This window comes from Athene cunicularia, assembly GCF_003259725.1.
Source record: "Athene cunicularia isolate RWA chromosome 3 unlocalized genomic scaffold, athCun1 chr3_part1, whole genome shotgun sequence".
NCBI classification, from domain to species: domain Eukaryota; kingdom Metazoa; phylum Chordata; class Aves; order Strigiformes; family Strigidae; genus Athene; species Athene cunicularia.
In genome coordinates, this window is record NW_020799097.1 from 100,115,260 (window position 1) to 100,141,689 (window position 26,430).

At 43.7% G+C, this 26,430-nt stretch overlaps 1 protein-coding gene across 2 annotated transcripts; it reads right to left on the reverse strand.

Moving 5' to 3' along the window:
- Positions 1-4,006: 4,006 nt before the first annotated feature.
- On the reverse strand, positions 4,007-26,119 carry RD3 (retinal degeneration 3, GUCY2D regulator). Of its 2 annotated transcripts, none has more exons than XM_026844244.1 (3): positions 25,979-26,119; positions 15,702-16,007; positions 4,007-8,189 (listed from the first exon to the last, which is right to left on the reverse strand). In XM_026844244.1, the coding sequence occupies exons 2-3, from the start codon at positions 15,995-15,997 to the stop codon at positions 7,892-7,894; spliced, it is 594 nt and encodes a 197-aa protein (XP_026700045.1). In that variant the 5' UTR covers positions 15,998-16,007; positions 25,979-26,119; the 3' UTR covers positions 4,007-7,891. The 2 variants fall into 2 exon arrangements, with proteins under 2 accessions (XP_026700045.1, XP_026700046.1); XM_026844245.1 differs by having other exon boundaries at positions 15,702-16,017; positions 25,983-26,094.
- Between the last annotated feature and the right edge of the window lie 311 nt (positions 26,120-26,430).

Consider the following 26,430-nt stretch of genomic DNA (forward strand, 5'->3'; position numbering starts at 1 on the left):
AAGAGACAGGTGTGACAGTCTTCCCTCTCATACCCACTTTCTGTGTCTGTGCACTGTGTTCCAATCTGGGAATCGTGCAGAACTCAACTGAATTTTTTTTGACAACAGAAATTCCAGAAGCAGAGGTCACAGGGGTGGGAAGGATATATTCACTGAGCTGCTGTTGCCATGCCCATCCTCCTTGGCACCATTCTTTCCCATTTACAAGTATTCTATCCCATCTACAAAAAGTTGTGCCACAAGCAGCAGGATTAGTAAGACTTGGTGGTCCCTTTAGATTTGTGCCTGTTGCTCTTTGAACCCTTGCTACCACTGCCCTGCCTTCTGCTTGTGTACTGTAGTTAGGCAGGCATAAATGTGAAATGGCTGTGTGGTTTTCATCAGTCCCGTGGTGGAAGGTGCTCGTTTGGACCTCTTGGATCTAGTGAGTAATTATCATGAAGCAGGAAAGGAACCAGATATTTCTAAAGATCTCTCCGCAATTGATACAACTGGTAGTAGTCCCAGAAGCTATCAGAAGGAGATGGAGCACAGTTACATAAGTTTCTTTTCTTACACAGGGAAAACAGACAAAAACCCAAACATGAAAGAACGGTTGATGTAATTAAATGATTCAGCCAGTTTTCATGGGCAATGCAATTCTTTGTTACTCTTGTTTCCTTTATAATTTGCCTGAACTTCATTCCTTTGTCCATGCCAAAATGTACAAGAGATCAAGATGAGACAATACTTGCAAATACCACTTTGTCTTGGAAGTAACTTGTCTCCATTGAGCTGTTCCATCAGTGCTGAGCAGGGCCTGCAAATTTTGATACCTGTTTGGTATTTACTCTGCTTAAACTTAGGCAAGTTGTGCTGGTTTGATGTACTTGGATGTTTTATGCTGCAGGAATATATGAGCTTCCCAGTCATCCTCTGCAGCAGGGGAAACTGAGTGAACTCTGTATGTGGCAGAAAAGCAGAGAGGCTGAAATAACTTGCCTGGGGTTGCCTGCTGAACCTTCTTCCCTGGTGAGGTGCGGGTGGGGGCCTTGACCACTCGATGGAGCTCTGATACGGTTTGTTGTATGTGTTAAATGTACTACTCATCTTTGCTGAGCATATTAAGAAACAAGTTTATAGAGTTCTTTCTCAGCTTTCAAGGTTGGGAGCTCCACTTTCATTTGGGCACTCCATGAAATGGGTAGATTTTAAGTGGTAGTGAGTCCTGAAGGATATGACGTCCCAGACATACCTGAAAATCCTCCAATCTGCAACTTGGTTATATTTGAAGCTGTAGGCTGATAAGCTTTTGAGAGAGACAATTCTTAAAATTATTGGCAAATACCCAGCCTTATAGTTCCATCTTTGAGCAAATCGAATCGTCCAAATTACTGTCCAGTGCAGAGATAATGATTTATTTGGCTGTTGACAACAGGCACTTTTTTCCTGCCTATTCAGTTTTGATCTTAAATCGTGATTCACACACAGTATGAAACATCCAGTGTTTTCTGAGGTAAGAGCAGGACATGGTGCTGAGGGCTTTAAGGAAGCATGTTTTGAGCCTTTTCAAGTACCGTGAAGAACATTGTTAATGTCCAGTCTGGTTAGTGTACATCAATCACAGAGGCAGTGTTTGAGATGGCAACTGTTCTGATACCTGCATGCTGGCCACTGGTGCTGTCTTAGGGCACGGAATGCTACAGTTAACGTTCCTTTTGCTCTCCATTTGTGAGCGTTCTCTGGTTCAGTGGTGTGAGAGGAAGGTTAGCACGAGAGTGAGGAATCTGTATTTGTCAGGAGAGGCCTGGTTAGAAAGCTGCTGCCTGTTTCCTCATTAATCAGTGCTGGGAAATCTGCCGGCAGGTGGCATTGCTGTCCAGCTGGACTATCACAGAAATTTAATTATTTTTTTTTTTCCTTTGGACATTGGCTTTGCACTTTATTATTCTGAAACCCTGTAATTAACTGGCAAAGACCTAATTATGTGTTGTTTATCGGGAACATTTTTTACTTCTGTCCTATGAATTTAATCCAGGGTTTGTTTGTTTCTTGGTCTTGGCTGTGCTGTGGACAGGCAATAGTCTCTCCTGCTGGTGCTTGCATGCTGAAGGCAGAAGGAAGCCTTTAAGTAGCTGAATGCAACACGAGCAAGTGTCTGAGAGCCAGTAGGGACTTGGAAGGACCAGGTGTTCTTCCACCATCCCTACCTGGAGCTGCTGAGTCATTCAGAAACTGCACACTGCTCTTCTCCATCTCTTAAATAATTCCAGACCTCCAGTGACAGAATATAGAAAAAAATACCTGAAGAGTATTTCACTGTCACTGCTTCATACCACAGCTGGTTATTTAAGTAGTCCTCAGACTAAATTAGGTGCAATCTGTTGCTTTAGGCACCCTGACACTGCAGAGAATAAGGTTGGAAAAGGTACTGCACATGGCCTGTGACCTCGTAGGCCTCTGAGAATACAGCATTGTGATCACTGTACAGGTGGAACAGTAGTTACATTCTAAGAGTAGATACTCTTGATGTAGAAAACACACATGCTCTTTCCCACACTTCTGTAGTGTCTGCTGCTGGATCAGATTAGATTTATTTGGTAGAGGAAAAATGTAATTGTGACTGAAATATAGAGGTGAGATCTATAATCTAGCCAGGACCCTAAGAATGTATAATTTTATGAAGTGTACAATATACACAGATAACCATAAATGGCCACATAATTCACTGTGCTTCTTGTAGCCCTTTTCCTCACCTTTCTGTTGTGTTTATTAAGATCTCATCCAGCAAAGATTTTCCCTTAGTTTGAGAATATCTTTGTGCAGCAACTGCACAGAAAATAAATGGTAGTCATTGGGAGACCTGGGCCCAAGATCCAACTCTCAGGGCCAGTACAGTATCTTTCTGCAGTAAGCCAGCTTGAAACGTGGCTTGTCTGATCATACAAAGGGAACAAGAGGTCCCCTGTGCTGACAGCCCACGGCACCAGCGGCAGTACCAGGGCAAGGGAGACTCTGAGATTATGATGTCTCTGCCCGGCACAGGTGGGTGGAACTGAGGGAGCATTAACAGCCCTTCCTCAACTGCAGAGCACAACTAAAAAGGCTTTGACTCATGCAGTCCAGTGCTTCTCAGAAAGTTTTTGGGCAAAAGTGGCACAATGTCCTTTATCAGAGAGGTGTTGCAGAGCACAGGAGTATCAGAATGGCCATCCAGTCAAAGCCTAGCAGTATGCAGTTTTGTTCCTGGAAAAGCCCTGTAGCAGTGTTTTGGGGAAGTAGTGTAAGTAACAACAGAGAGATTTGCTTGTCCACAGCTTCTGACAAGGGGTGGCTGTAGACTGTATGCTGACCACTGGTTTACTAACCGTCTGAACTCCCATAGTCCCCTTTTGGAACCACTCATCGGTCTGATCTCCAGAACATGCTGAGCAATGCAATCCATACTTCAGTAATATTTTTTGTGGGGAAAAAATTGCTTCCTATTGTTTAACATATGCATGCTTTGTATGTATGATGCTTAGCACAGGGACCCCTGAGCCATCTGGGGCCATCTGCTAATATTAATGTGTTCTAGTACCCAGGAGCAAATACAGAATCAACAGGAGTGACTCAAAAGTATCTGGAGACAAAACATCCATTTGGTCACTTTCTATCTTCTCATTTTGTGGTAATACTGGTTAATGTAGGACGTGCTTGGAAGCATGTTGATGAAGACTTCAATTTAAGGTTGTATCTGTAAACCACTTAGCTTCAGAGAATTTCAGACCTCTGCAGTTGTTTAATCCTGGTTATTTATCACTTGAAATCTGGGGATGTGTTGGCAGAGGTAGCAAGATAGAAGCTAGGTGGCTGCATTTGTAGCCTCTAGAGAGAGGATGGGTTTTTTTGTTTACCATTCTTCCTCCTTTGATACATGCACAGTGCATAGTAGGGCAGTACAACAGCTGTTATATTTGGCTGGATGTGGACAGATTATATTTCAGGAGATCTTCAATTAAAGACAGAAAGTACAAAATATTTTTTATATTTCACAGCTTTGCTTTAATTTTCTGAGGTTCAGTGATGAAATGTATAAACAGGGCAATCTCAGCAGACAGGTATTTCCTGCGAAGCTTACTCCAGTTCCCCACGGCATGATAGCTGTCTGAACTATATGCTGATAGGGGTGAGGAGCCTCACCTGCACACCTCTGCCGGCTACCACAGCCTGGGGGCCAGGCTCGACTACAGATGCCGTAGAAGCAGGGCTGTACAGTCTCCCTCAGGTGTAAGCAGTGACTGAGGAGTGTTAGCTCCTTGAAGCTTGAGTGGTGCAGCTGAGCTACTATAGAGGTCTTGCCATTACTTATTAGAGTGTATAGTGAGTCTAGGACTGCTTTTTCCTTGGTGTAACAATGTCCTTTGGACAGCATAACACTACCAGCAACAGGGCAAGAGCAACGCTCTGAGCTGATACCAAAATCCTTGCTGAGTTCTGAGAGAATGATTGAGGATTTAGAATGATTCTTGCTCAGTTTACTTGTTTGTTTGGTAATGATGTTGTGTTGCTATTTCACTTTTTATTCTTCTTAGAGAATTAAGACACTGGACTTAGGTCTCAGGAGAAGCTGAAAACAGATCAGAGAGTCTCATCACAGCTGTGTAGAAATGTTTTGTGGAGTTTGTTGTTTTGTTTGGTTGTGGTTTTTTTTTTTTTCTACACTAGCACAGCCCAGGAAGAGCAGAGATCTAGAGTCAGTTGTTGGTGAGGACCTGACGTTCACACTATGCAAGTTTCATGAGGGTTTACTTCAGACAGTGTTAGTCCAGCGTATGGTCCATGAGCCAGCAGTAATGATCATTTGGGTTAGCTTAATCCAAAAGCAGTCTAGTGTGCCTGCGCAGTGCTATGGGGACATGGCACAGTAAGTGGGGACAATCAGGAGTTGCATGCACCTCATTCGATCTAAAATGCTAATTTAGCTACAGAAAATGTGGAATTAGGACAAGGCAAACGTGAGTGGATAGTTGTTCCCTCATGCTGTGACCAAAGGATTATTTATGGTTCAGTCTACAGCATTCCTAAGAAAAATGAGCACCACAAGCACAGTGCAGCAGTTCGTGCATCCTAACCACCTCCCCAGCTCTGCTTCTGTACCTGCTGGTGCACACACAGAAGGTCAGTCTCCAACCAGCTGGCTCCAGGCAAACACGGTACTACTTCTATACCTTTAAGAGTATTAGACAGCATTTAGTAAGAATAGAAACCTCATAGCCCGGTGTCTGAATATCCCTTTATTGTCAAATACTACTGTGAGCCCAGTGTAACTTGCAGAAGTAGTACAGGGAGAATGATACTGTTTAAAAGTTTGGATTACATTTTGTTGTGGAAATAGAAATGATAGGTAAGTTGAGGCAAAACAGCTGTTGCAGGCAGTGCCACAGCCTGGCCTCCATAGCGTACATGGCTTTGACCAAAGGTCAGCTTTATCTCCCTTTGTTGGCTGTTGAACGAGAATGGTATCTGCTAGCTGGAGGTTGCTCATGAAGAACACAGTATGATCCCAGGCTGCTGTGAACACCCTGCAGGTGATTTCCTTGGCTTTGTACATTGGTGTGGGAAAGTTACTTACTCCTGGTTCTCCTTAAGAAAGACTGAACACATTACAGACACTGTACTGTAACAAAGAGCTTTATGTCAGTGTGTCAGAATGTCCCGTCTCTCCCAGCAGTCCATCAGATATTGCATCAATACAGTCAATACTGAAGGTGTCAAATAGAACATGAGTGCAAATAAAAGTACTACAGAGCTGTAGCATTAAATTCATGAACTCTGCTCAGCCTTCAGTACCATAATATCTATTAAAAAAAAAGGTTAACTTTTTTTTTTTTCCAAACAGGATACTTTTTCTGCAAATTGTGGTGATCACTTGCTAGAGATCCCACATCTTCTAGACAGCTAAGGCTATGCTAAGTATGCCAAGCTTTTATTTTTACTTCATATACACAATCACAGTACTTCACAAGGACATACAGCTGAAAAACACCAAGCTGATTGTCAGAAGGCTTTAAACTCTCCCTCACTGACCTAGAGTTGAAATAGTCTGTCCCAAAGTGGATGCTGTATTTGGAAGCCCTGAGTTTTTGATTAAAAATGAGCTTCTGCTTTCTGTCCCTAGGTGAGTTGCTGGCAGCAGTGTTTACCAAGAGACTAGAAACTACAGCCTGGTGCTAGTAAGAAAGCCTTGTCTTCAATCTTAGATAGCCCAGAGGGGAGAGAGGAAGAGCCAGAATCCCAGAGTCTTAGAAATCTCTTAAGGGTTTGATCTTGATCTTTGTTTTATGCTGCCCTCCCCCATCTCTGGAAGAAACTGCATATTTCTACTCTAGGATAAATTTCATGTACTGGAATTCTTCCCAGAGTTGGCACAGCTTCAAAGGGTTTTATCTTGGCTGTAGTACCCACATGCTGCTGCAAAGATCTCCAGGGAAAAGAGTTGGAAATGGACAAAAGAACAACAAAGCTACAGGGTCTTCCAGGAAGCTGTACCCCACTGGGATGATTCCCCAAAATCCAGTGATACAGGGAAATCCCTCACTTCCTTCCCCATCTCCTGTTGGTCACCACAAAACATCCTAGCCCTTGGCTTCTCTGTGGGACCCATGACTTTCACATCATGCCATTCTCTTTCTATGCTGGTGAGAGCTTTCCCTGCAGATGCTAAGTTAGGGCCCTAGTAGCTTTTCCTCAGCAGCACTTTCCTGTTTCTTCAAGGTCTCAGTAGAACCATACTGGCCTACAAGCTACTCAGTCTGCACTGAAGATTCTTTTGTAACAGTATCAACTCACCGCTCAACAGCCTGTGATACCGGAAAGCTCTTGTCTGAGCACTAATGGGAGAAGACTGAGAGAACAAACCTTCATCTACCAGAGCCCTTCAGTCACTCACAGCAGCAGCCTGTTAAAATGATCTCCACTATTGCAGCTGTACAAAGGGCCCAGTATATGAATGCTGATTCCCTTTACCCTTCTCTGTACATTGATACTACAGTACTCTTTCAGACTTAGCCATAAACATTAATTTCAGCCCTCTGACTTCTTACTGGGATGTGGAGTGGGGCACTTACCTCAGCACCACAAAACACTGAGGACCAAGAACAGCATTTGACACAGCACTGATGTATGTGCTTGTGTATCTACACGACAGGTTGTTAATTTCTATCTGCTCTGCAGGTGCAAGGTTCAGGGGGTTCTGCCTGCACCAAAGAGAAAACACCCAAGAAACATGAGCATGCATAAACTGGTTGCTGTGGAATAATACTGGTCTTTCAGCTCAAAAAACTTGGGTCTGTTTCTACTCAGGTTGGATTGTGAATTGTCAGCAGAATGCTGATCAAGACCTGTGCTGAGGTTACCTGTGAAGTTTCTTGTAGCACTGAGGAAGGTTATTAGTTGGAAAAGGAAGTTTGGTTCCAAATCAGATACTAGCTTTAACTCACAGGTCTGATCCTGCAAGCATTACTCACATAAGTGGCTGTCTTGCTTTCAGCAAGATTGGTCCAGCCAGCTCTCACTAGCTTAGGCCAAAAGCTTTTATAGATAACTACATCCAGGCTGGGGGGAAAAGGGAAGAGACAGACATCACAAAACTAATTCATTTTCCACATGAAAGCAGTAATAAAAATGAGATAGTAAGTGAGCCTTGCCCTTAAGGTTACTGAATAGCTACTAAATTAAAGGAAAGGCTAGCACGTTTGATAATAAATTGCGTCGCACACCGTGGGCATCAGCAGCAGTTACTATGGACACAGCTTTCAAGAGAGAGACAGGCAGGAAGAGAGAGCTGGAACAAAGAAGAAACAGTAGAGCTAAAAAAGTGTTAACTGGGATTTTGAAAGATCACGGTCTAAAAACCTTATTAAGTATGGAGTCAGTAATCCTTGGCATTCCGAAATTCTGGCATGCTCCAAACCCTCCTGGTGGGCTGGGTGCCCCGTTCCACATCCTCAGAGATGGTCTTGATGTCACTGATGAATGGGGAAATCCTGGACCGAGATTTAAATGTTGTTAAGGAGAGGCTGGTTTTGTTCTTTGTGTTCCATTGCCTGGCAAGCTTCTTGGCCTCTTCCTCCTCTTTGATCTTCTCAGCAGCTTCCTGCAGGACAGAGCGGAAGAGCCGGGATACTTCCTGCACTTCTGGTTCATATTCAGCAACAAGTTGCCGGAATCTGAAAGCACAATCAAGGCACAGTTTTGATTAAAACCATCAAATTACTGATTGCTGCCAAGTCACTGTGCTAGGCTTAGAACTTGCACTCTCCTGCAAAATGGGACTCCTTGGACTGAAGGGAACAACAGCAGGGAGGGGCCATGAAGATATGCTCAAGGTTTCTAAAATTACAAGCAAGACAAAGAATGTAAGGAAGCAATGAATCACCGTTTCTCATAAGCACAAGAAATAACAGGGATCACCAAACAAAGCTAGAAGGTGGCAAGTTTGAAATAGAAGGAAGTGCTGTTTTCACACAACACCTATTAAATCAGAACTCAGTGCTATCGTTTTGTTTCTTAAGCTATTGATTGGACGACTTTGTGGAAAATGTCCCCATTGCTGCTGATTAAATGTGATCTCCAAATGCAAATCCTTGCTTAAGTAGTCCCTGAACTGCTGCTTACCAGAAGCTGAGGACAGACCAGGGCAAGTCCCACTAGACTTCCCATTTCCAATTCTCATTACCCAATGGCCGCTAGAGAACAAAAGTCCTGTAAAAGTCTTTGTTATGTTTGGTAGTCTCTCAGTATTTAAATTTCAGTGAAGTGGTATTTCATCTTCCTATGGATTTCTCTAAGATAATGGACTGGCTTGGCTGATAGCACCTTGATTGACAGCACAACATTGTATCCAATTAGACAACTGTGAATTACTCCAGTGCCTTCTCAGCAAAGAGCTCAACTTTTTTTGTTGTGTATTAATCTATCTTAATACCATGGAAGTGAAGAATTGCCACTGTTTGTTTTGCAGATGAGGAAGATGAGATGCAGGAGCGGGATAGTTCCCTTGAACTCACTGAGTGGGTCATGAGCTGGGCCAAGCAGAGAACATACCATTCCTGACACCTTGTTGGGTGATTTGGTTCCCAGCCTGGGGAGTGTGGGATCCACTCCCAAGGCTCACACACTGGTCACGTTGATATTCTAGTTCTTCCATAATAGTATGCATTTATGACAGATGGTAATATGGCTACTCTTTAAAAAATACTCAGTTCTTAACATAAAAATTGTATCTACAGGCAGACACAGAGCTAAACTACTACTTCACTAAAATCCAGGTATTTGTACTTAATGTAAGCTAAAAAAAACCTCTAAACTTTGAACATTTGCATGCAAAAAGCCTCTGAGGCACTGTAGTTCACACTGGTACATAAGTAAGTACTTAAACAGTGATGCTCAACTGAATTGTACAGAGCCTGTAAGAGCAAGAGATTAGGTCTTGCTGAGGGTTAGCACACAGCAATGGTAACAGATTTGCTGTACGCTGCAAACATCCTTTCTGCCTTCTGATGAGGCACTTCAGTTGCACTATCAAAGAGCCAGAAATCCAGTTTTCACAATAAATACATTTTTCCCTTTATCCTAGTCAGAAGCATGGACAGATGAGTCCATCAAAACCCAAGTCTTCACATTATTATTATAACAGGGAAGGCACTTTCAAAGCACTTTTATTGCAAGGTGAACTGAACGAGTAATTCCATTATCTTATCTCCATTGTGTATTTTAAAAGAGAGATGCTGTCATACTACATATCTATCAATACATCCTCTTCTTTTGTATGGGCAATTGTGCAGCCAAAAGGCCTTACACAGCCTCTAAAACTGGAGGCAGCGATGTCATACTGCTGGGTTGTGGCTTCAGAGCAGGTAGTAGCATGTGTCAGGCTATTACTGGACCAGTGACTGTCTCGGAACAGGAGAGAAAATGGGTGCTACTACAGCAGATTTACCCCCTGCACACAGAGCTCTAATGCTAATGCCCTCTGTTGCTAGTAACACTCCCAACCAATCTAGCTGAAATAGTGCTCTAAAATCAGTGCAACTTCCCACCTTCATAGCCATCTGCCTGTTTTCACTCTCCTTAGCTAGAGCAGCAAGAATTGTTTTGTGAACTCTGCTTTTGCTGTTAAGATTTACCTCTGGCTTTACAGGACCAACACAACAACTACTTCATATGGATTTGAGCAGGTCTAAGAAACAAAGAGAAAGCAATCCAGCAGACTGCCAGTCACTCAAAGAAAAGCCACTCTTACTCAGATGGAGGAGGGAAAGGGGGCCCTTTCCCCCAGTAGGATGAACTAACTTCACCTCTTTATTAATGCCTATCTAACTTAAGTACCAGCGTTTTTGTGTAAGGGACAGTCCACATATGAAGTCCAAAAGGTGTGCATGCCCTAAGTATTTCTCAGCAGAAAGGGTGGACAACTTATCAGGGGCTGAGGTCTAGTCTGCATGTCAGAAAATAGATTATGTTTGCTGCAGCAACCTACGTATAATTGAAGCCATCTTCCCCAGTTATCAGTGAGAGCCAGTTGATGTGCTGTCTGCACAAAACAAGCAACATATGAAAACAGTAAAAACACTGGAATCAAGGAATATGGGCTTGTGCCGTGGGAAGCAAACTCCACACAAAGTTACTCAGTGGAATTCAGCACACAAAATTGCACAAGCCTCACCTATCTTCTAGTACAGGTTAATGTCCTTACACTTTTGCATGGAATAGTTTCAAACAAGGCAACTGCACAATGTTATCTAGAAATCCCTCAGCAGGGTTTCCTTACTCATCAGAAAAGTACACCCATCTACCTTATTTGTGAAACAAGTTATGATGCTACGGGCAGCTAACCTGCAAGTTATGCAAGTCATGCAGTCTTGACGTGACTGTCAACAAAACTCCTCTCTTGAACCAGCACAGAAGCCTGGGGAGCGTGTATATACACACATATAGACAAGGACATTTCCCAGTCCAAGCTGTGTTTTAATCACAGGTCAAATGTGTTAAATTGTGACCTTCCATTTCCTTATAGGGCCACTGGATTTTAAGAATCTGGCTGTGCTTGGCTCATACTGGCACTGCTTTTTTCAAAGTGCTGTCACCTGCCTATGTTATTCTGTAGGTCCTCAGTTCTGTAGGTTTCCTAAGTAAAGCCTGAACTTTAAAGACCTGTTAAATCCAATGGAAGTCTGTGGTCTTAAACAATATGCTTATAGTTCAGTGTATTCCTGAGTGCCTGTCTGAACTGGGACCTCTAAGTAGATTTAGTCATTTGAAGAAAACATGGGGTGCTTAGTGTTAATAATTAGCTGATGATTCCTGAATCTGTATTTTGAGCAGGAATTCTGGTTATATTGTAAACAACTTTGCTAGAGAAGGCTACTTGACTTCCAAAGGACTATTGCATTCACACTAACTGCAGCACTCATGTCACATCACCTCAAACTTAAGCTCATAATTGTAAATAAATCCATCTCTGATTTCAGTCATTGTCTTACATTCAAACATACTAGGAAGTCCGCTTCAGCCATACACAGTCCTTAGAAAATTACCGTGCCTAGCCTGTGGTATTAATAACGGATCGCCAAAGTGCAGGTTTACATTTCAATATTCCCTGGGAAGAGAAGGACAGAAACTCAATGTTTCACTTTTGCTGAAACTGAAAGAAATTAAACAGACCAAACTAGCTCTGATTAGAGCTAAAGCTCCAAGTAAAGATGGCAAAAAGCTTAGCATTCTGTATAAGCAAGCTAATTCCTAGTCTACTCGTTCAGTTTAACCATGGCAGTTAGGTACTGAAGGCCTCACCAAAATCACTGTCACTTCCTTCAAGCGTCTGCAGAATTTAATTTTAAATACAGTCAACAATCTCCACCCCAGTAACCAAACGCTAAGTTACACCTGAATGCATTAGCTTTATTTGTATGAGGTGAATCAGAGTCTCCAGATATCTGATGATATTTGCAGTGTAGTTGAATCTTTCCAGAATGTCAAGGGACTTAAAAGTTTCTATTGACCCAAAAAATAGAACAGGCAAACTGGACCTGGGAAAAAAAAAAAAAAAAAAAAATTTAAAAGTGCTCCTTTCCAGCCTCCTCCACATCTAAAGACACAAATCTGTAGAAACTGTGCCTCTCAGTAGATGTGACTGTAGCCACAGAAAAGGACCATTTGGATAATCATTTAGACCTTTGGAGAATAAAGTGACATCTCTGACAACTCATACAAAAATGTTTTGTTCTGGCTTTGAGCTCAGAATCTCACAAAGAAGGAGACCTTGCATGACACAGACAAAACAAGCTGCAGTCTTGCAAAATACATGCTACTTGTGTTATTTAAGTGTTACATGCTTGTCGAGTACATCAAAAAGGACTTCAGCTCTTCAGATGTCTAAGATGGAAGGGGGAGGATCAAGCTTAATATTTCAGACAGAACCAAGGGCTTCAGTAAGGTACATCCTCTGCATTTGAATTTCCAAATGCAAGCTTGTAGATCTTTTCTTGGTGGAAGATTTTTCTAAAAGTTGCTACATGTTAGAAAGTCACAGAATATTCAAGAGAAAACATCAGTAGTGCAATGATCTTCTGATTAAAAGTACTTCAGTGGAAATGTGAAGATTTCGGTTTAATTCCTATTATACTCATCTTGTGCAGTTTGGGGGGAGTTATTAAAATCTCCATGTTATTGCACTTTCTGAGAGGAGAATATATCCAATTTTGGCTGTCTTTTAGTTAGATTGCATGCTCCCTCTCTCCTGTACATTTTCAGCTCCTAACATGGCAAGGCCCTTTTTTTTTTTTCATTGTTTCTATGTAGCAGTAAAGATTTCTGAACCACGGGGCTCTCAGTTAGAAGGTAGAAAAGAAGAGGGGTCAACTGTTCACATTCCCAACACAAGAGGAAGGGACTGTCAAATAAAACTAGTACATAAGACAAGCAAAATAGAGTTTTCTACAGTTTTCTACAGCACAGATGTAGTTCAGATGTGGAACTCTGCCACTGGGTGCCACAAATGCTAAAAGCTTACATGTGTTCAAAAAGCAAAGCAAAACCCCACAACCTAAACAAACTACTGAAAGAAAAAGCCACATAGAGCAATTATGAACAGAAAGATCACTTCTGGCTCCAAAAGTCTCCAAGTTACAAGGCACAGTAACACACAGGCCTTGTTCTTTTTTCATTAGAGTGATGCTATTGGCCACCATCTCACACACAGATTGCACATCACATCAAACAGACCTTTGACCCAACCCAGTTCTGCTGTTTCTGTGGCTATGCCGTTCCCTTCTCAATCACAGAATTGAACCACAAAGATTATGCAAGCCTCATTTTTTTAACACGGTTCTGCTAGCTGTGCAAACTCCACAGTATGAAACAAAAACATGTCACTTCCTGAATCATACTGTAAGGCAATTTATAAGAGGATGGTTTTACCTTTTTTCAGTTATGCCACTTAGAGCCCACCAGTGTTGCTGAGTGTGTTTATCTACTGTCAACAGTATGCTGAATCCTGAACAACAGTGCACAGCCGCTACAAGCTGCACTGAAGTCATGCATCTGGCATGATCTGTCTCAGTGTTGGTTGTTTTTTTTTTTAAATAAAGCAAAGCAACAGCAAGTTGTATATGGCTTAGCATAATACTCTTTTCTAAAGGTGATGATGAACCTTGGGGCCTCCCAACTCCAGCAACTGAAGCCTGCTGTCATGGAAATAACCTGTTTGCCAGACAGGCCTTGCGCAGTGGCCCTGGGGATGGTGAAGATAACTCTGAACCCCAAGGGTTTTGTCGTGGCTTGTTTACAGCATAGCTTGGAGTTACACAAATACAAGGCAGGTGCTTTTCCCAGCAAACTTTCACTGGAGAGAACTTGGCCACTGACAGATCCCAAATCTCTGATTCTGCCACCATGGCAACCTTTGCAAGAGCCAAAGCCCTGTGCCAGCTTGCTTCCAAGGTTCAGTCCTGGGGAAGATGAGGGCCAGAGAGGTAGCTTTGGCATCCTTCCCTGGCCACCCCCACTGTAAGACAGAGGACCAGCTATTTTCAGCTCTCTTACAGTTATACTTCAAGAGCCGTAGATTCATTTGTTGAAGGGAAAACGTGCCAGCACATGCAGTGAGGGACTGCAGGGTAGTGAGAACCCCATTGTATCTGGCCTACCAGGACTGTCTTCTTTCTAATCCCAACTGAAGAACAAGTTGGAACAGGGAAAGTGAATTATAAAGGCCCATTTCACAACTTTGCTTTGACTGAGGTGGACTTCAGTCACTGATCCTCATTTGCACTGTGCTAAGCAAGAGAGTTTAATTTAGAACAGCTCCACCGAAAGGAAAAGAGTGACAGAATCATCTATGTTGGAAAAGACCTTGAAGATCATCCAGTCCAACCATTAACCTAACACTGACAGTTCCCAACTACACCATATCCTTCAGTGCTGTCTCAGCCTGACTTTTAAATGCGTCCAGGGATGGGGACTCCACCACCTCCCTGGGCAGCCCATTCCAATGCCCAACAACCCGTTCTGTAAAGAAATTCTTCCTAATATCTAGTCTAAACCTTCCCTGGTACAACTTGAGGCCATTCCCTATTGTCCTATCGCTTCTTAGTTTGGTCAAAGAGACTCATCCCCAGCTCTCTGCAACCTCCTTTCAGGGAGCTGTAGAGGGCGATGAGGTCTCCCCTCAGCCTCCTCTTCTCCAGACTAAACACCCCCAGTTCCCTCAGCTGCTCCCCATACGACCAGTGCTCCAGACCCTGCACCAGCTTCATTGCCCTTCTCTGGACACGCTCGAGTCATTCAATGTCCTTTTTGTAGTGAGGGGCCCAAAACTGAACATAGTCATTGAGGTGCGGCCTCACCAGTGCTGAGTACAGGGGTAAGATCACTTCCCTCCATTCAGTCACCTCCCTCCATTTCAGTTTGGATGCTACAGCAGGCTTCCATCCATTTCTGAAGGCATTTTCACAGATTACTCAGCTGGCAGACAGTAATCCTCTGTCTAGCACTTGAAAGGCTCAACAGCAAGTCCAAGAGGCTGTGTCTGCATCTACACTGCATGCTCTACCTAAATCCTAGTCCATGTCAAGGGCATGGAGGGAGAAGCATGCAGTCCCTCCTTTCTCTGGGAATCGCTAGCTCACAGGCTAAAAAACACAATAGCACCTTTTGGCTAGTCTGGACATGGGACAAGTGCCTAAGTAGACCTGCTGGAAAGCTTAAATCAAGGAAGGAAGGCTCCACTGAGACTGGATAAACACCAAAGCAGGTTGTTCAGAGGCTGTGGGATCTCCACCCTTGGAGTTATTCAACAATGGATAGGACAAGGCCCTGAGCAATGCGATCTAACTTTGAAGTTGGCTCTACTCCGAGTAGGAGATTGAAGCACATCACAGTACTGAAATGGCAACTGTTAATCAAGCAAGATAAAGCTTCTCTGGCTTTACAGGAGCATAAAGTACTCAAGCCAGTCTCAGAGGGAAATGGCCTTTAGTAACTTTTTGGAGGAAATGATACCATGATAAACTGACTTAAAACATTAGATTTCCCTTCTCCCACAGACTGTCCCAGCATGATTTATGATACAGGATGCCAAGTTTTGGTTCTGTTGGTCCTAACAACTCTCACTCCCTCCTCATATCATAACGAAGAGAGGGTGAAAGGAAAGGTCTGTATCATCACATCTTTTACTGTACCTGAGTATGGCAGGCCCACAGTAGGAAGGATGTATTTTGGTACACATATCCTCCAGCTGCAGCCGTTCTCCTGGGCTGATATCATAGCTCTGCTTTGGATAGCTGACCAGCCAGCCGTAGTCCACCCCAGTCTTGATCTTGCGATACTCATTGTCCCGCTCTCGCTGCTGTTTCTCTGCCTGCTTGATCTGCCAGCTCAGCTCCATCATTAGCGTCTCAACCACCATTTCTGTGGGGTTCCTCTGGGAAATGCGATTTGGGGGCTCATTCCACCTGAACCAGGATGCCAGTGACATAGTGCTGTGTCTTCATTGGGAGTGGGTTGAGGGGAGGGAGGGAGAGAAAAAGAACAGTGCCATCATCAACACACCTCAGCCAAGAACGTTCTCCCCCACACACCCCTTGAGTCTCTTGTTCCCCTAAAAGTGCTACTGGATTAACCACTTGGAAGTAATTGTTGCTGCACACTTTGAGAAATCTCACCCATAGCAGCCAACTCATGCAGAGGGCAAGACAAAGGATGAAGAGTCACAGTTTCCCTTGAACTTTGTCACCATGTAATTAAAATGACAGTCACAGTTCTTACATCTGAAGTCAAGTTATAAGGATACCTTGTTCCTTCCAGGTTAGGCTGGGAAAGCATTCTCCTGCCCACACAGAAGAGCTGGGGCTAGAGCTCACCTGTCTGAATCCTCATGGGAGGGCACGACTTTGCAGCAACCGTACATGTGAAAACTCAACATACGGAATTAAACTATTTCTGGGAGCCACATTCTACCCAGGAGGAGATCCTTAGAGAGGAGGGCAGGATAAGTGACCCAGGGGGTGGGTTGACCCCGGCTGGACACCAGTTGCCCACCAAAGCTGCTCTATCACTCCCCTCCTCAGCTGGACAGGGGAGAGAAAATGTAATTAAAGGCTCCTGGGTTGAGATAAGGGCAGGGAGATCACTCAGCAATTACTGTCACAGGTAAGACAGACTTGACTTGGGAAAATTAATTCATTACAAATGAAATTAGAGTAGGATAATGAGAAATAAGACCAAATCTTATAAACACCTTCCCCGCATCCCTCCCTTCTTCCCAGGCTCAACTTCATTCCCAGTTTCTCTACCTCCTCACCCCAAGTGGTGCAGGGAGTCAAGGAATGGGGGTTGTGGTCAGTTCATCACCCGTTGTCTCTGCCGCTCCTTCCTCCTCAGGAGGAGGACTCCTCATACTTCTCTGCTGCTCCAGTAAGGGGCACTTTCCACGGGATACAGTCCTCCATTAATTTCTTCAACATGAGTCCTTCCCACGGGCTACAGTCCTTCATGAACAGACTGCTCCAGTGTGGGTCCCTCATGGGGTCACAAGTCCTGCCAGCAAACCTGCTCCATGGGGCCACAACTCCTGCCAGGAGCCTGCTCCAGCATGGGCTTTCCATGGGGTCACAGCCTCCTTCAGGCACATCCATCTGCTCCAGTGTGGAGATCTGCTCCCCCGTTAACCCCCATAGGCTGCAGGGGCACAGCCTGCCCCACCATGGGCTGCACCACGGGCTGCAGGGGAATCTGCTACAGCGCCTGGAGCACCTCCTCCCCCTCCTTCACTGACCTTGGGGTCTGCACAGTTGTTTCTCTCACATATTCTCACTCCTCTCTTTTGACTGCTGCTAGTGTTGTGCATGTTTTTTTCCCCCCACTTTCTTAAATATGTTATCCCAGAGGTGCTTCCACTGTTGCTGATGGGCTCGGCCTTGGCCAGCAGCGGGTCTGTCTTGGAGCCAGCTGGCATTGGCTCTGTCAGACATGGGGGAAGCTTATAGCAGCTTCGCACAGAAGCCACCCCTGTAGCGCCCTCCCTCCCCCCTTCTCTATCAAAACCTTGCCATACAAACCCAGTACACCTGGGTAGGTTTGCAGCATAAGTAGTAGAGCGCATCCATACTTAGATAGTACTGGCAGGAGCAATAGCTGCATTAGCTACAAGGCCAGGCAGAGCTTTAACTGTTATTTAGCAAATGTGTTGTATGCAGGAGAGGCTACACCATCTTCTACAAGCTGAAGTCCAAGTGTTAGCTATGCTGGAAGAGCACACCTTAGGTGCTACCACCAGCACCAAGGGAACTGAGGCTGGGCTGAGAGGGAAGTAGCAGCATACCAAGGTTTAAACTGTTACTACTTTTAATTTTTGCTGCTGGGGAGTTACTCAATACTTAGAAGGCAGAACAAACTGCACCAATCAGCTCAGCAAAAGATGGAATTAACTCCCCATCTAGCCAATCCTTTCAGGCAGTCACTTCAAGAGGACAGTGCACGGAACAAAGTTATTAACTATTGTATTTGTATTTAAACACAATGGAATCCAAAGCAGGCACTAGGGATTTGAATAGGAGCAAAACAGCATCTGTTTCTTCACACAGCACACTTACGTGCCTTTTTGCTCCCTTCCATTAGCCCCCAGGGAAAAGAGGTGGCACAAATAATGGTTGCAGCTGGGATTTCCAAAAGGTTACTCCTGGCAGCAGCCCAATCAGGACATGGTGTCAAAAGTTAACATGAGGGTAATGGATTAAAGAGCCCAAATCTGCAGGGCCTGAGCAAATTCTCACTACTGAGACACAAACACAAAGACAGACATAAAAGGAAGAAAAATACGCTTTTGATTTAAGCTGCTATATTGGGGCCTAGACCCTTTAGTGACAATACAAATCACCAGCATCTCATAAGTACCCAGTACTCCCACTAGAGTGGAGTGCCACAAGCGTCCAGGCTCCCTAGAAGAGCAGTAGTCAACAGGGTTCTGCCTTCAGTGCCTGGAAGACCATCACTGACTTCACCAGGTGAGAAGAATGCTTGAGTTTTTTTCATGCCTTTATCACTTGCCGTATTGTAGCCTTGTTCTCTTTCAAAAATGTTCACATTATGTAAAAATGTCACACCATTAAAAGAAAATGCTCCAAAACCCTGGATAGTCTGTACAGTATCCCAAGTTTGAAATTATTTCAGAGTCTAATGCTTAGGCTTTTCTAGAATCAGGAAGCTTGCCAAACTGCATCAAAGGACTAGTTTCTCTAATCCTCTGTCCTACCTCTCCCAGCAAGCCATACCAGTTTCTTCAGAAGGAAGACATGAAAGGGCTGAAAACTTCCACAGGACATAGATCCTACCTAGGTGTGTAAAGCAGCAGGCACTTTTCTGAGACTGTCTAAACATTAACACCTTTGCTACTTTACAGTGCTTATATGTAAGAGATCGCTCTAGTGAATTTTTTCACCCTGGAGTATCAGCTGTGATTATCCTTATGATAACAGCCATAGTCAGCAGCTGCTGGAAGTCACCTTGCTCCTATCTCATTTCTGTGCTCTATAGGAGGAGGAGGAGCAGCAGGTCTTTTCATTTGCTTTCATTGCCAGGGTGACTCCAGCTAGCAGCATTCAAATCACCACACAGTGCTCTGGCTGCCTGCTGCTGACTTGCCCAGGACAAGTGAATGAACTCAGGTTGGAATTGGTGTGCTGACAGCTTCAACTCCATAATCCCACCATCCTAACATGTACCTGGATCTTGATACATGGTGGCCTCCACTCACCATTACACATTATTAAGGATGCAGATCCTTAAAACTTAAGCCCTTTTCCTTTTCACCCCTTACATATTGCATAGGTAAGCCCTGATAGCAAAAGTGAGCAGCATAACAGACCACAAGCTGTTGTAAATGATTTAAAAGTTTCCTCTTTCTTTTCACCTTATGTGATGACAGCAATCTTTCATAAGTTTTTACAGGTACTTGATCAATTAAGGTATCATTATTATTTCCATTTGCACCTTCATCTGATGAAGGTGAGCATGCCCTTCTGTATTTTACCATCGGAGGGTTAGCTTATTTTACACTTCTTCTGGCTATGACCTGGTCTCACGTTGGTTTAACTCTGCTGACTTCAGTGGCATTAGGGGTAAAGCAGTATAAGGCAGTATAACTGTGAAGCTGAGGAATGTCCTTCCAGCTATGCCTAGCTCACCAGCTGTTTCATTAGAAGCCAGGCAAGAGGGGGGTTTAGTGGTCAGAACTGGGAAAGACAGCAAGGAGATCTGGGCTCTAATTTGACCTGCCCTGGCTTTCACATGGTCCTGGGCTATTCTTACTGCTTTTATGTTTTTATCTTGCAAGTCTCCCTCAAAGTAAGTAGTTCTGCACGAGGAGAACCATTTTACCTAGCACTGGTATTGCAGAGGACAGTCAGTTAGAAAAATATTTTGGATAACTTGTCTGAGCAAGGCCTGCTGAACCTGAGCTTCACCCTGTCCCAGAGCTTTCATAAAGCACTGGTAACAGTCAGATTTGCTTTTGTTATGGGAACATGAATACCACAGACTCTGAATGGGCCTTCCACTTGTCTCCCATACAGTACTTGAAAAATCTGCTTCCACATGAGAGGAGTATAAAGTAAGGAAGGCACCATACCTGCAGTTGAAATGGCCTGTTCTCAAATGAAGGAAAATCACATGCAAGCATTTCATGCACAGTGGGAGCTTGTGCTGGCTGTTCCTAAGGGAGTCTTGTTTGTATGAGATTGTTTCCTTCCCCATCTCTCATCCATCATCTCCTCTTTCTGAGAGCTGGAAACTGGCCATCTCTATTTAGCAAGCTTGACAAGCCACCACTCTTCCCACTACTGGTCTTTGCAGCCTGCAGAAGATACTGTGGGCTCCATTAATTGTAGCTGCTGTTTTTAATTTAAAGTTCATATGCAGGCTAATCATTAAATGACTCAAAATGGCTTTCCTATTAGGAAGGATTCAAAGGACTGTTGGCAGAATGTGGATAACTAAAGGAAGGCAAAAGTTTCAGCCTGACCTTGTTATTGGGGAAAAGGTCAAATTTACACTTTGCAAATATTCATGTGACAATTATTAAAAAGAAGAGACATTGCCCCATCTGAATACAGATCTTTATATTGTACAGTCAGTCCATTTTTTGGATTCCTTGTAAGAGGCCATCCTGGGAGCTGACATAATCCAGTTGATGAACTACTCTTGTGTTATTCAAGCACAATTTCAGAGTGGTTTGTGTAAGTTCTACTCCAAAAACAGATCTGGGCTTCAAGGCTTTTGCCTCATTGACCCTAGACCTTTGGCTAGCAGTCAAACCTTCCCCACACACCATTGATTACAAGTCTGGCCAACCACCTCACAGAGTTTTAAGCATACATTTACCACCTTAGCTATGTTAATATCTCGCTCTCTCTCACACACAGCCTCTGAGGGGTTTCTGCAATTTTTAGTGATTGCTAGTAAGTTCTTCTGAGTCTTTTTCATGTAAAAGTTTCCTGTTAGCTTTAGTTCTAAAGAAGTTTTTTGCCTCTCTCCAAATCTCAGTTTTGTTCCCCACACTGTTGGCAACTCCTGCATTTTTCTCCTCACATACTTTACAGCTTTCTCCACTCTCTTCTCATGGCATGTTCTGTACAATTTCACCTCATCTTCCACTTTTTTACCTTCTCCCATATTTCCCCATGTGACTTCCTCCTCTTGATCCAGAGAATGCACCAAAGAAACATCAGAAATATCAAAGTTCATATGCTTTATTGCTTTTCCACCTTCCTACAACAGGATTTCAGCCTTTCCTAGCTATTTTCCTAGCAAAGGTAATATGTTTCCATAGCTTGTCTCTGGCTGTTTTTTGGCCAGCTGGAGGCTGTTCATATAACCTGACAGACATCAGTCTCCTGCAGGCTCTTTCAGGCTAGATCACCACTTGCTAAGGCTTGTTACAGCAGGACTGCTTTCTGGTAAACCACAGGTCAATCAGCAGGACCTGTTTGCCTTGTAAAAGATTAATTTCTGAGAATAAAAAATTCCTTTTTCATTGATTTTTTTCCTAGTCCCCAGCTTCCAAAGCTCTCCAGGACAGGAAAGGAATAGGCAGAGGGTGGGAAATGTGCATTTGAAAAAAAAAAAAAAAAAGACTACAGCTGGACCCTCTATAAAGGTATGCCCTTGGTTGAATAAGTCTCCTGTGGTTTGCATTTGCCTTCACAGTCTGTTAGTCCAGGAATACTACTGACAATCCGTAGTGACTCTCAGTGGTCCCTGTGGTATGGTAGTTGTATCGGAGCAGAAGAAGAAAGGTCTTAAGGGATTGGATGAGTAGGACCCTAATCAAAAATCCAGTGATGTCAATGGAGATGCTGTCACTCAGCTGGCTATAGACAGAGTCCCAAGAAATCCACTGTCATCCAGGCAATGGATGCTGACAAACTGGGCTGAGGAGTTGGGAAATGCCTTCCATCCCTTCCTGTGAGTGGTAGTTCCTTACTACTACAGTCGGAGAGCAGAGAGACACAATTTATTCATGCAAGATGCCCACTCAACCTTTTTCCACACATGCCAGATCAGAGGGGAACAAACACAGAAAATTATTTCTAAAAGAAATGAGAGAAGCTCCATCCCAAAATTGTGCTCATAATGGTTCTTTTAAAAAGACATGAAGTCACAGGGAAAACAAACGATGTGAAACTGCAGAGCATGTTACTTTTTTTTTTTTTTTTTTTTTTTTTTTTTCAGTGTACTTCAGATAGCAAAGGGTATCTAGTATCCCCCTGGACTGCAACTCATAGGTAGATTAAAGCTGGTTTGGTTTGGCTACATCCATCTCTTAATTCTGTATGTGCTAACTAATGCAACATTTAAACAGCTTCTCAGGCAGAATTTGTGGTCATGGCTACGCTGCTAGCTATACCTGCATGAAGTAGCATTAAATAGTGACAGCATCATAGATGAACCCCAAATTCTATTTATCCTGTGATAAAATTATTTTAATTTTGTTATAAAAGAAGAATCTTAACGAGTTCTAATTAAGAAACTGCTGCCAACACCTTCTCAATTTTATTTATATAGTCCATCATAGCTTTGTTAAAAAAAAAAAAAAAAAAATCCCTGATCTCCACCGCTTTTCTGAGAAGTTACTTACCATTATCCTCTCCATACAGAGAATTTTACCTTACCAGGGCCCAACGAACCCTATCTGTCTAGAATCTCCCATCTCGTTTAGTGACATGGAAGGCTATGGTGTTTACAGCTACTTGCCATGCGATTGTAATCTCGGTGGAAATTATTACAACCCCAGCCTGAGAACCCACATCTATCTCCCAAAGTTGCTATGAGGCAATTAAGGATGAAAAAGCAGTAGATAGAGCCTTTCAATCAAGAAACTTAAAAGCAATGCAAATATCATGATATTGATACAGCAGCATTCCTCATTCCTACAGAATAAAGAAAGAGAACTCTTGGGGACACCCAGAGATCTGCTTAGAGACCACAGAAGAGAACCTGTGTTTCACTTTATGAGCATACTGATTCTCTTCTTGTGATGGACACAAGCTATTTCTGGACACACACAAAAAAATAAAATCACAGTGATTACAATATATCCAGGGACATGACCCCGTTACAAGTAGCAAGGAGTTTTGAATAACAGAAGTACAGGGCATCGAGCCAACACTGTAAATGAAACATTATTTATTGTCAAGTCTTCAGCTGCAGGTGTTTAAGGACAGCAAAAAGAGCCTCACAGGGGTGTCTAAGAGCGAGCTAACGGTGACAAGGCACTGTGGCACCCAGCAGGCCCTTGCACGCCAAGTAATGCCTGTCTGACCCTAGCAGGGCAGTGTTCACGGCCCAGCCAGGCTGCTGCAGGCTGACAGCTCCTGCTGCTGCCCGACCCTGCTTCTGAATGGCAGGTGCTGTCAAAATGTGCAAAAACCATGCTGCCATTTGGCATACAGTCTAATTTCTGTATGAGTTTTTTTCTCCAGCAGACTTTGCCTTCTCAGCGTTATAGAGATGGGCTGGCTCTTTGTCTGGTGTACCTGCCACCGAGAGTTACAAGTCACTTAAGCCATTTGTGAATGTGCACGACTGTTAAAAATCACCGCTAGGTAGCATAACAGAGGGACAGTCAAGAGCATATCACACGGTGCTGTGAGACAAAAGAGAAACAAAACTGGTATCATTTCTACCAAACAAAAGCTCGAGTGGCCTTCTGAAAATAAAGCAATGGTTATGGTATGCATGGGTATGTCACATTTTCTACAGCTAGGAGCCTTCAAAAGATTTTTTTTTGTAATGAAACTCTTTAAAACTGAGAACATAAGAAAAATCCTGCTGTCACCTGCCCAGCATTTGTGTAGTTTGTAATACATTTTTAGAGCTTCAAGCTTTTAGAAAACAAGTCTATTATCTGATGTGTTTTACACCTGCGCTTTGATTGCAAGAGGGGTAAAGAAACAAGAATTCAGCATGAACTGGGCAATAAGTTCAGGTTTGAACGAGAAAGGTATCTTTCAAACACTGGCCAAAACAACGAGGAGAAAAGGTAGCTGATCTAACTGGTACAGCTTCATGATCTACAGTAGAGCTGCACTAATATAAACCTGATTTGCCTCACTGAAATAAAGAGCTGTGTTGATTAACTCCAGATGAAAATCCAGTCTACAGATCTTAAAGAAAAAGTGAAGGAAGGGCCCAATAGCCTAGAGCTCTGCTAATGGCTGGGACTCTCTACAGAACATAATCTTTGTGTCATCTGCAGAAGCAAAAGGGTGGGTGTTACTCAAATCTGCTTATGAAGCAGAGTAGCATTTTATACTTTGTCTGCTTATCAGAGCAAATGAGTTTCATCTGCTGAGAAACAGGACTACTTTCATGCCAAATTCCCACTCATACTTTAAACAATATTTTCTAATAGCAACCATAAAACCACTCTATCATATACAACTTATACTGGACTGTTACCTAAATCTACTGAAGCCAGGAAGTTAAAACACACTGATACGCTCTATTTCCCTAACTTGTTATTAAAACTCCTATATTTTGCTCAGATCTTGCTGCGGTAGATCAAATACAGCTTCAATTCTATGTCTTACTTTGATCTCTTCAGACTACAAAGCCAGGTTTCCAGTCAGGACAGAGGGACCTGAAGTATTCTTCACCATTCATTCAGCCATTTAAATGAGAGTTCAGAAGGTAACACAGACACATAGCTTTCCTGTTATTAAAACTACTCGAACCACAAAAAAAAAGTACTGCTGGAACAAAGCAGCAATAGCATCTGATGGAAGGCTCTGACACAAAAGGCTTTCAAAATTAAAACTCGGAGAGATCCCCAGCTCGTCTTTCTCTATTCTACCATCATTGTAACTACACAACATTATTAAAGGGGCAGTAATATCACAAACTGGAGTTTCTAATACTGTCATTCCCTGCAGATACTTATATCTGTAGAATTATATAAAGTAAGAGCTCGAAACTCAGACACAAAGGCATATTTCACCTGTTGTCAGGTTCACTGAAATTTGGGTTTTTTTTTTTCATATATTGTGGCACAGACCAGACTGAGTGCTGTGAAAGTGTGTGGGTGAGATGTGCATTCTCCATCCAGACTGAGGATAAATTATTTTGTGAAAGCCGGAGTAACTCACTGAATCATAAGGTCAGAGTGCATTTTAACAGATGTACATACATTTTAACCTGTACATTCCTATTCAGTACTAAACCTTGGTTACAGCATCTATCAGAAAGAATCTTTACTGGAGATGCCCAAAGCCCCACTCCGTCTCAATTCACTGCAGAACGATGAGGCTATGTGGGAGTTTTCCCTGTGCTGGAAAATACCAGTGTTAAAGTTTGGTCCTTGCGAAAGGAGTTACTTTAAAATACACATTGTTTTTCAAATTAGCACCCAAAAGAAGAATGCTAAGTTTACAGTTTGAAAACTTAAGCCTCTTTGTGAAGATCACATACAGCATCTGGAGCCACCGGCTGAGCTGTGGGAAAGCTCATGCTTTTCTTCCTGCAATAGCTGTATGACCCACCTACGGTCCATCTGCAGACAGCAGCCACATAAACCATAAGCGAAGGGCCCTGTCTTGAGACAGGTTTTAATTAATGTGTTCACATTAAGAGGTGTACAGTGTAGCTTATTCTCAGTTATGCTCCATAACTCCACAGCTACCTGACTGACCTTACTGGTACCACGCTGGGGTTACTAAACGCTGGACTTCCACACTGAAGATACTTAGCAGGGCAAGCGTCTAATCTGAGAGATTTTAAACAAGAGTGGCATAATCTTAAAGCATCGTAAACCATGCTTTCCTCCTCGGCTGCCTGTTCTTTACGTAACCAGTTACCCAGCGCTTATCCACCCGGGCAGCCCCGCGGTGCCGCGCCCGAGCCCAGCCCGGGAGAGCTGCCGGAGCCCCCCGACCCCCTTCCCTGCCCGCCTACCCCGCCTCACCTTCGGCAGCAGCGCCCCGGCTGCCGGCGCGGGCAGGCGGACCCAGAGCGAGCCAAGGGGGTGCCAGGAGGAGGACGCGGCTTGAAGTCAAGCCCTCTACACTGGCATAGCTGCCTTAAACCCGCACTGGGGTATGGATTAGCCCTGGTGACGAGGGTTAACAGCTGGGTTTACAGCAGGGCTTTTGAGCGCTCAGCGCTTGGTCCAGTATCTCTGCAAGACGCAGCTACCCGTCAAAAAGCTGACCGCCTCTCGGCTTAGGCAGACTTAGGTACCTGTTTAAAAATCCCTCCAAAACCTGACAACTTTGCGGGGTTTTCTAACCCGCCGCGGAGCCGACACTTTGAGGAAAATGAACGCGATTCACACAACCCGGACTTTCTGAAGCCGTTGAGGCCGCCGGTTCACCCCCTTCGCCCCGCGCCTGCCCCTCCCTGCCCGGCCCGGCCCGG

Bases quoted from the DNA above. Each gene is read 5' to 3' on its own strand.
- RD3 (XM_026844244.1), bottom strand. From the start codon at position 15,997: ATGTCACTGGCATCCTGGTTCAGGTGGAATGAGCCCCCAAATCGCATT. The intron at 8,190-15,701 runs GTACAGTAAAAG...TTGTGCTTTCAG, and splicing joins TGTGGGCCTGCCATACTCAG to ATTCCGGCAACTTGTTGCTG.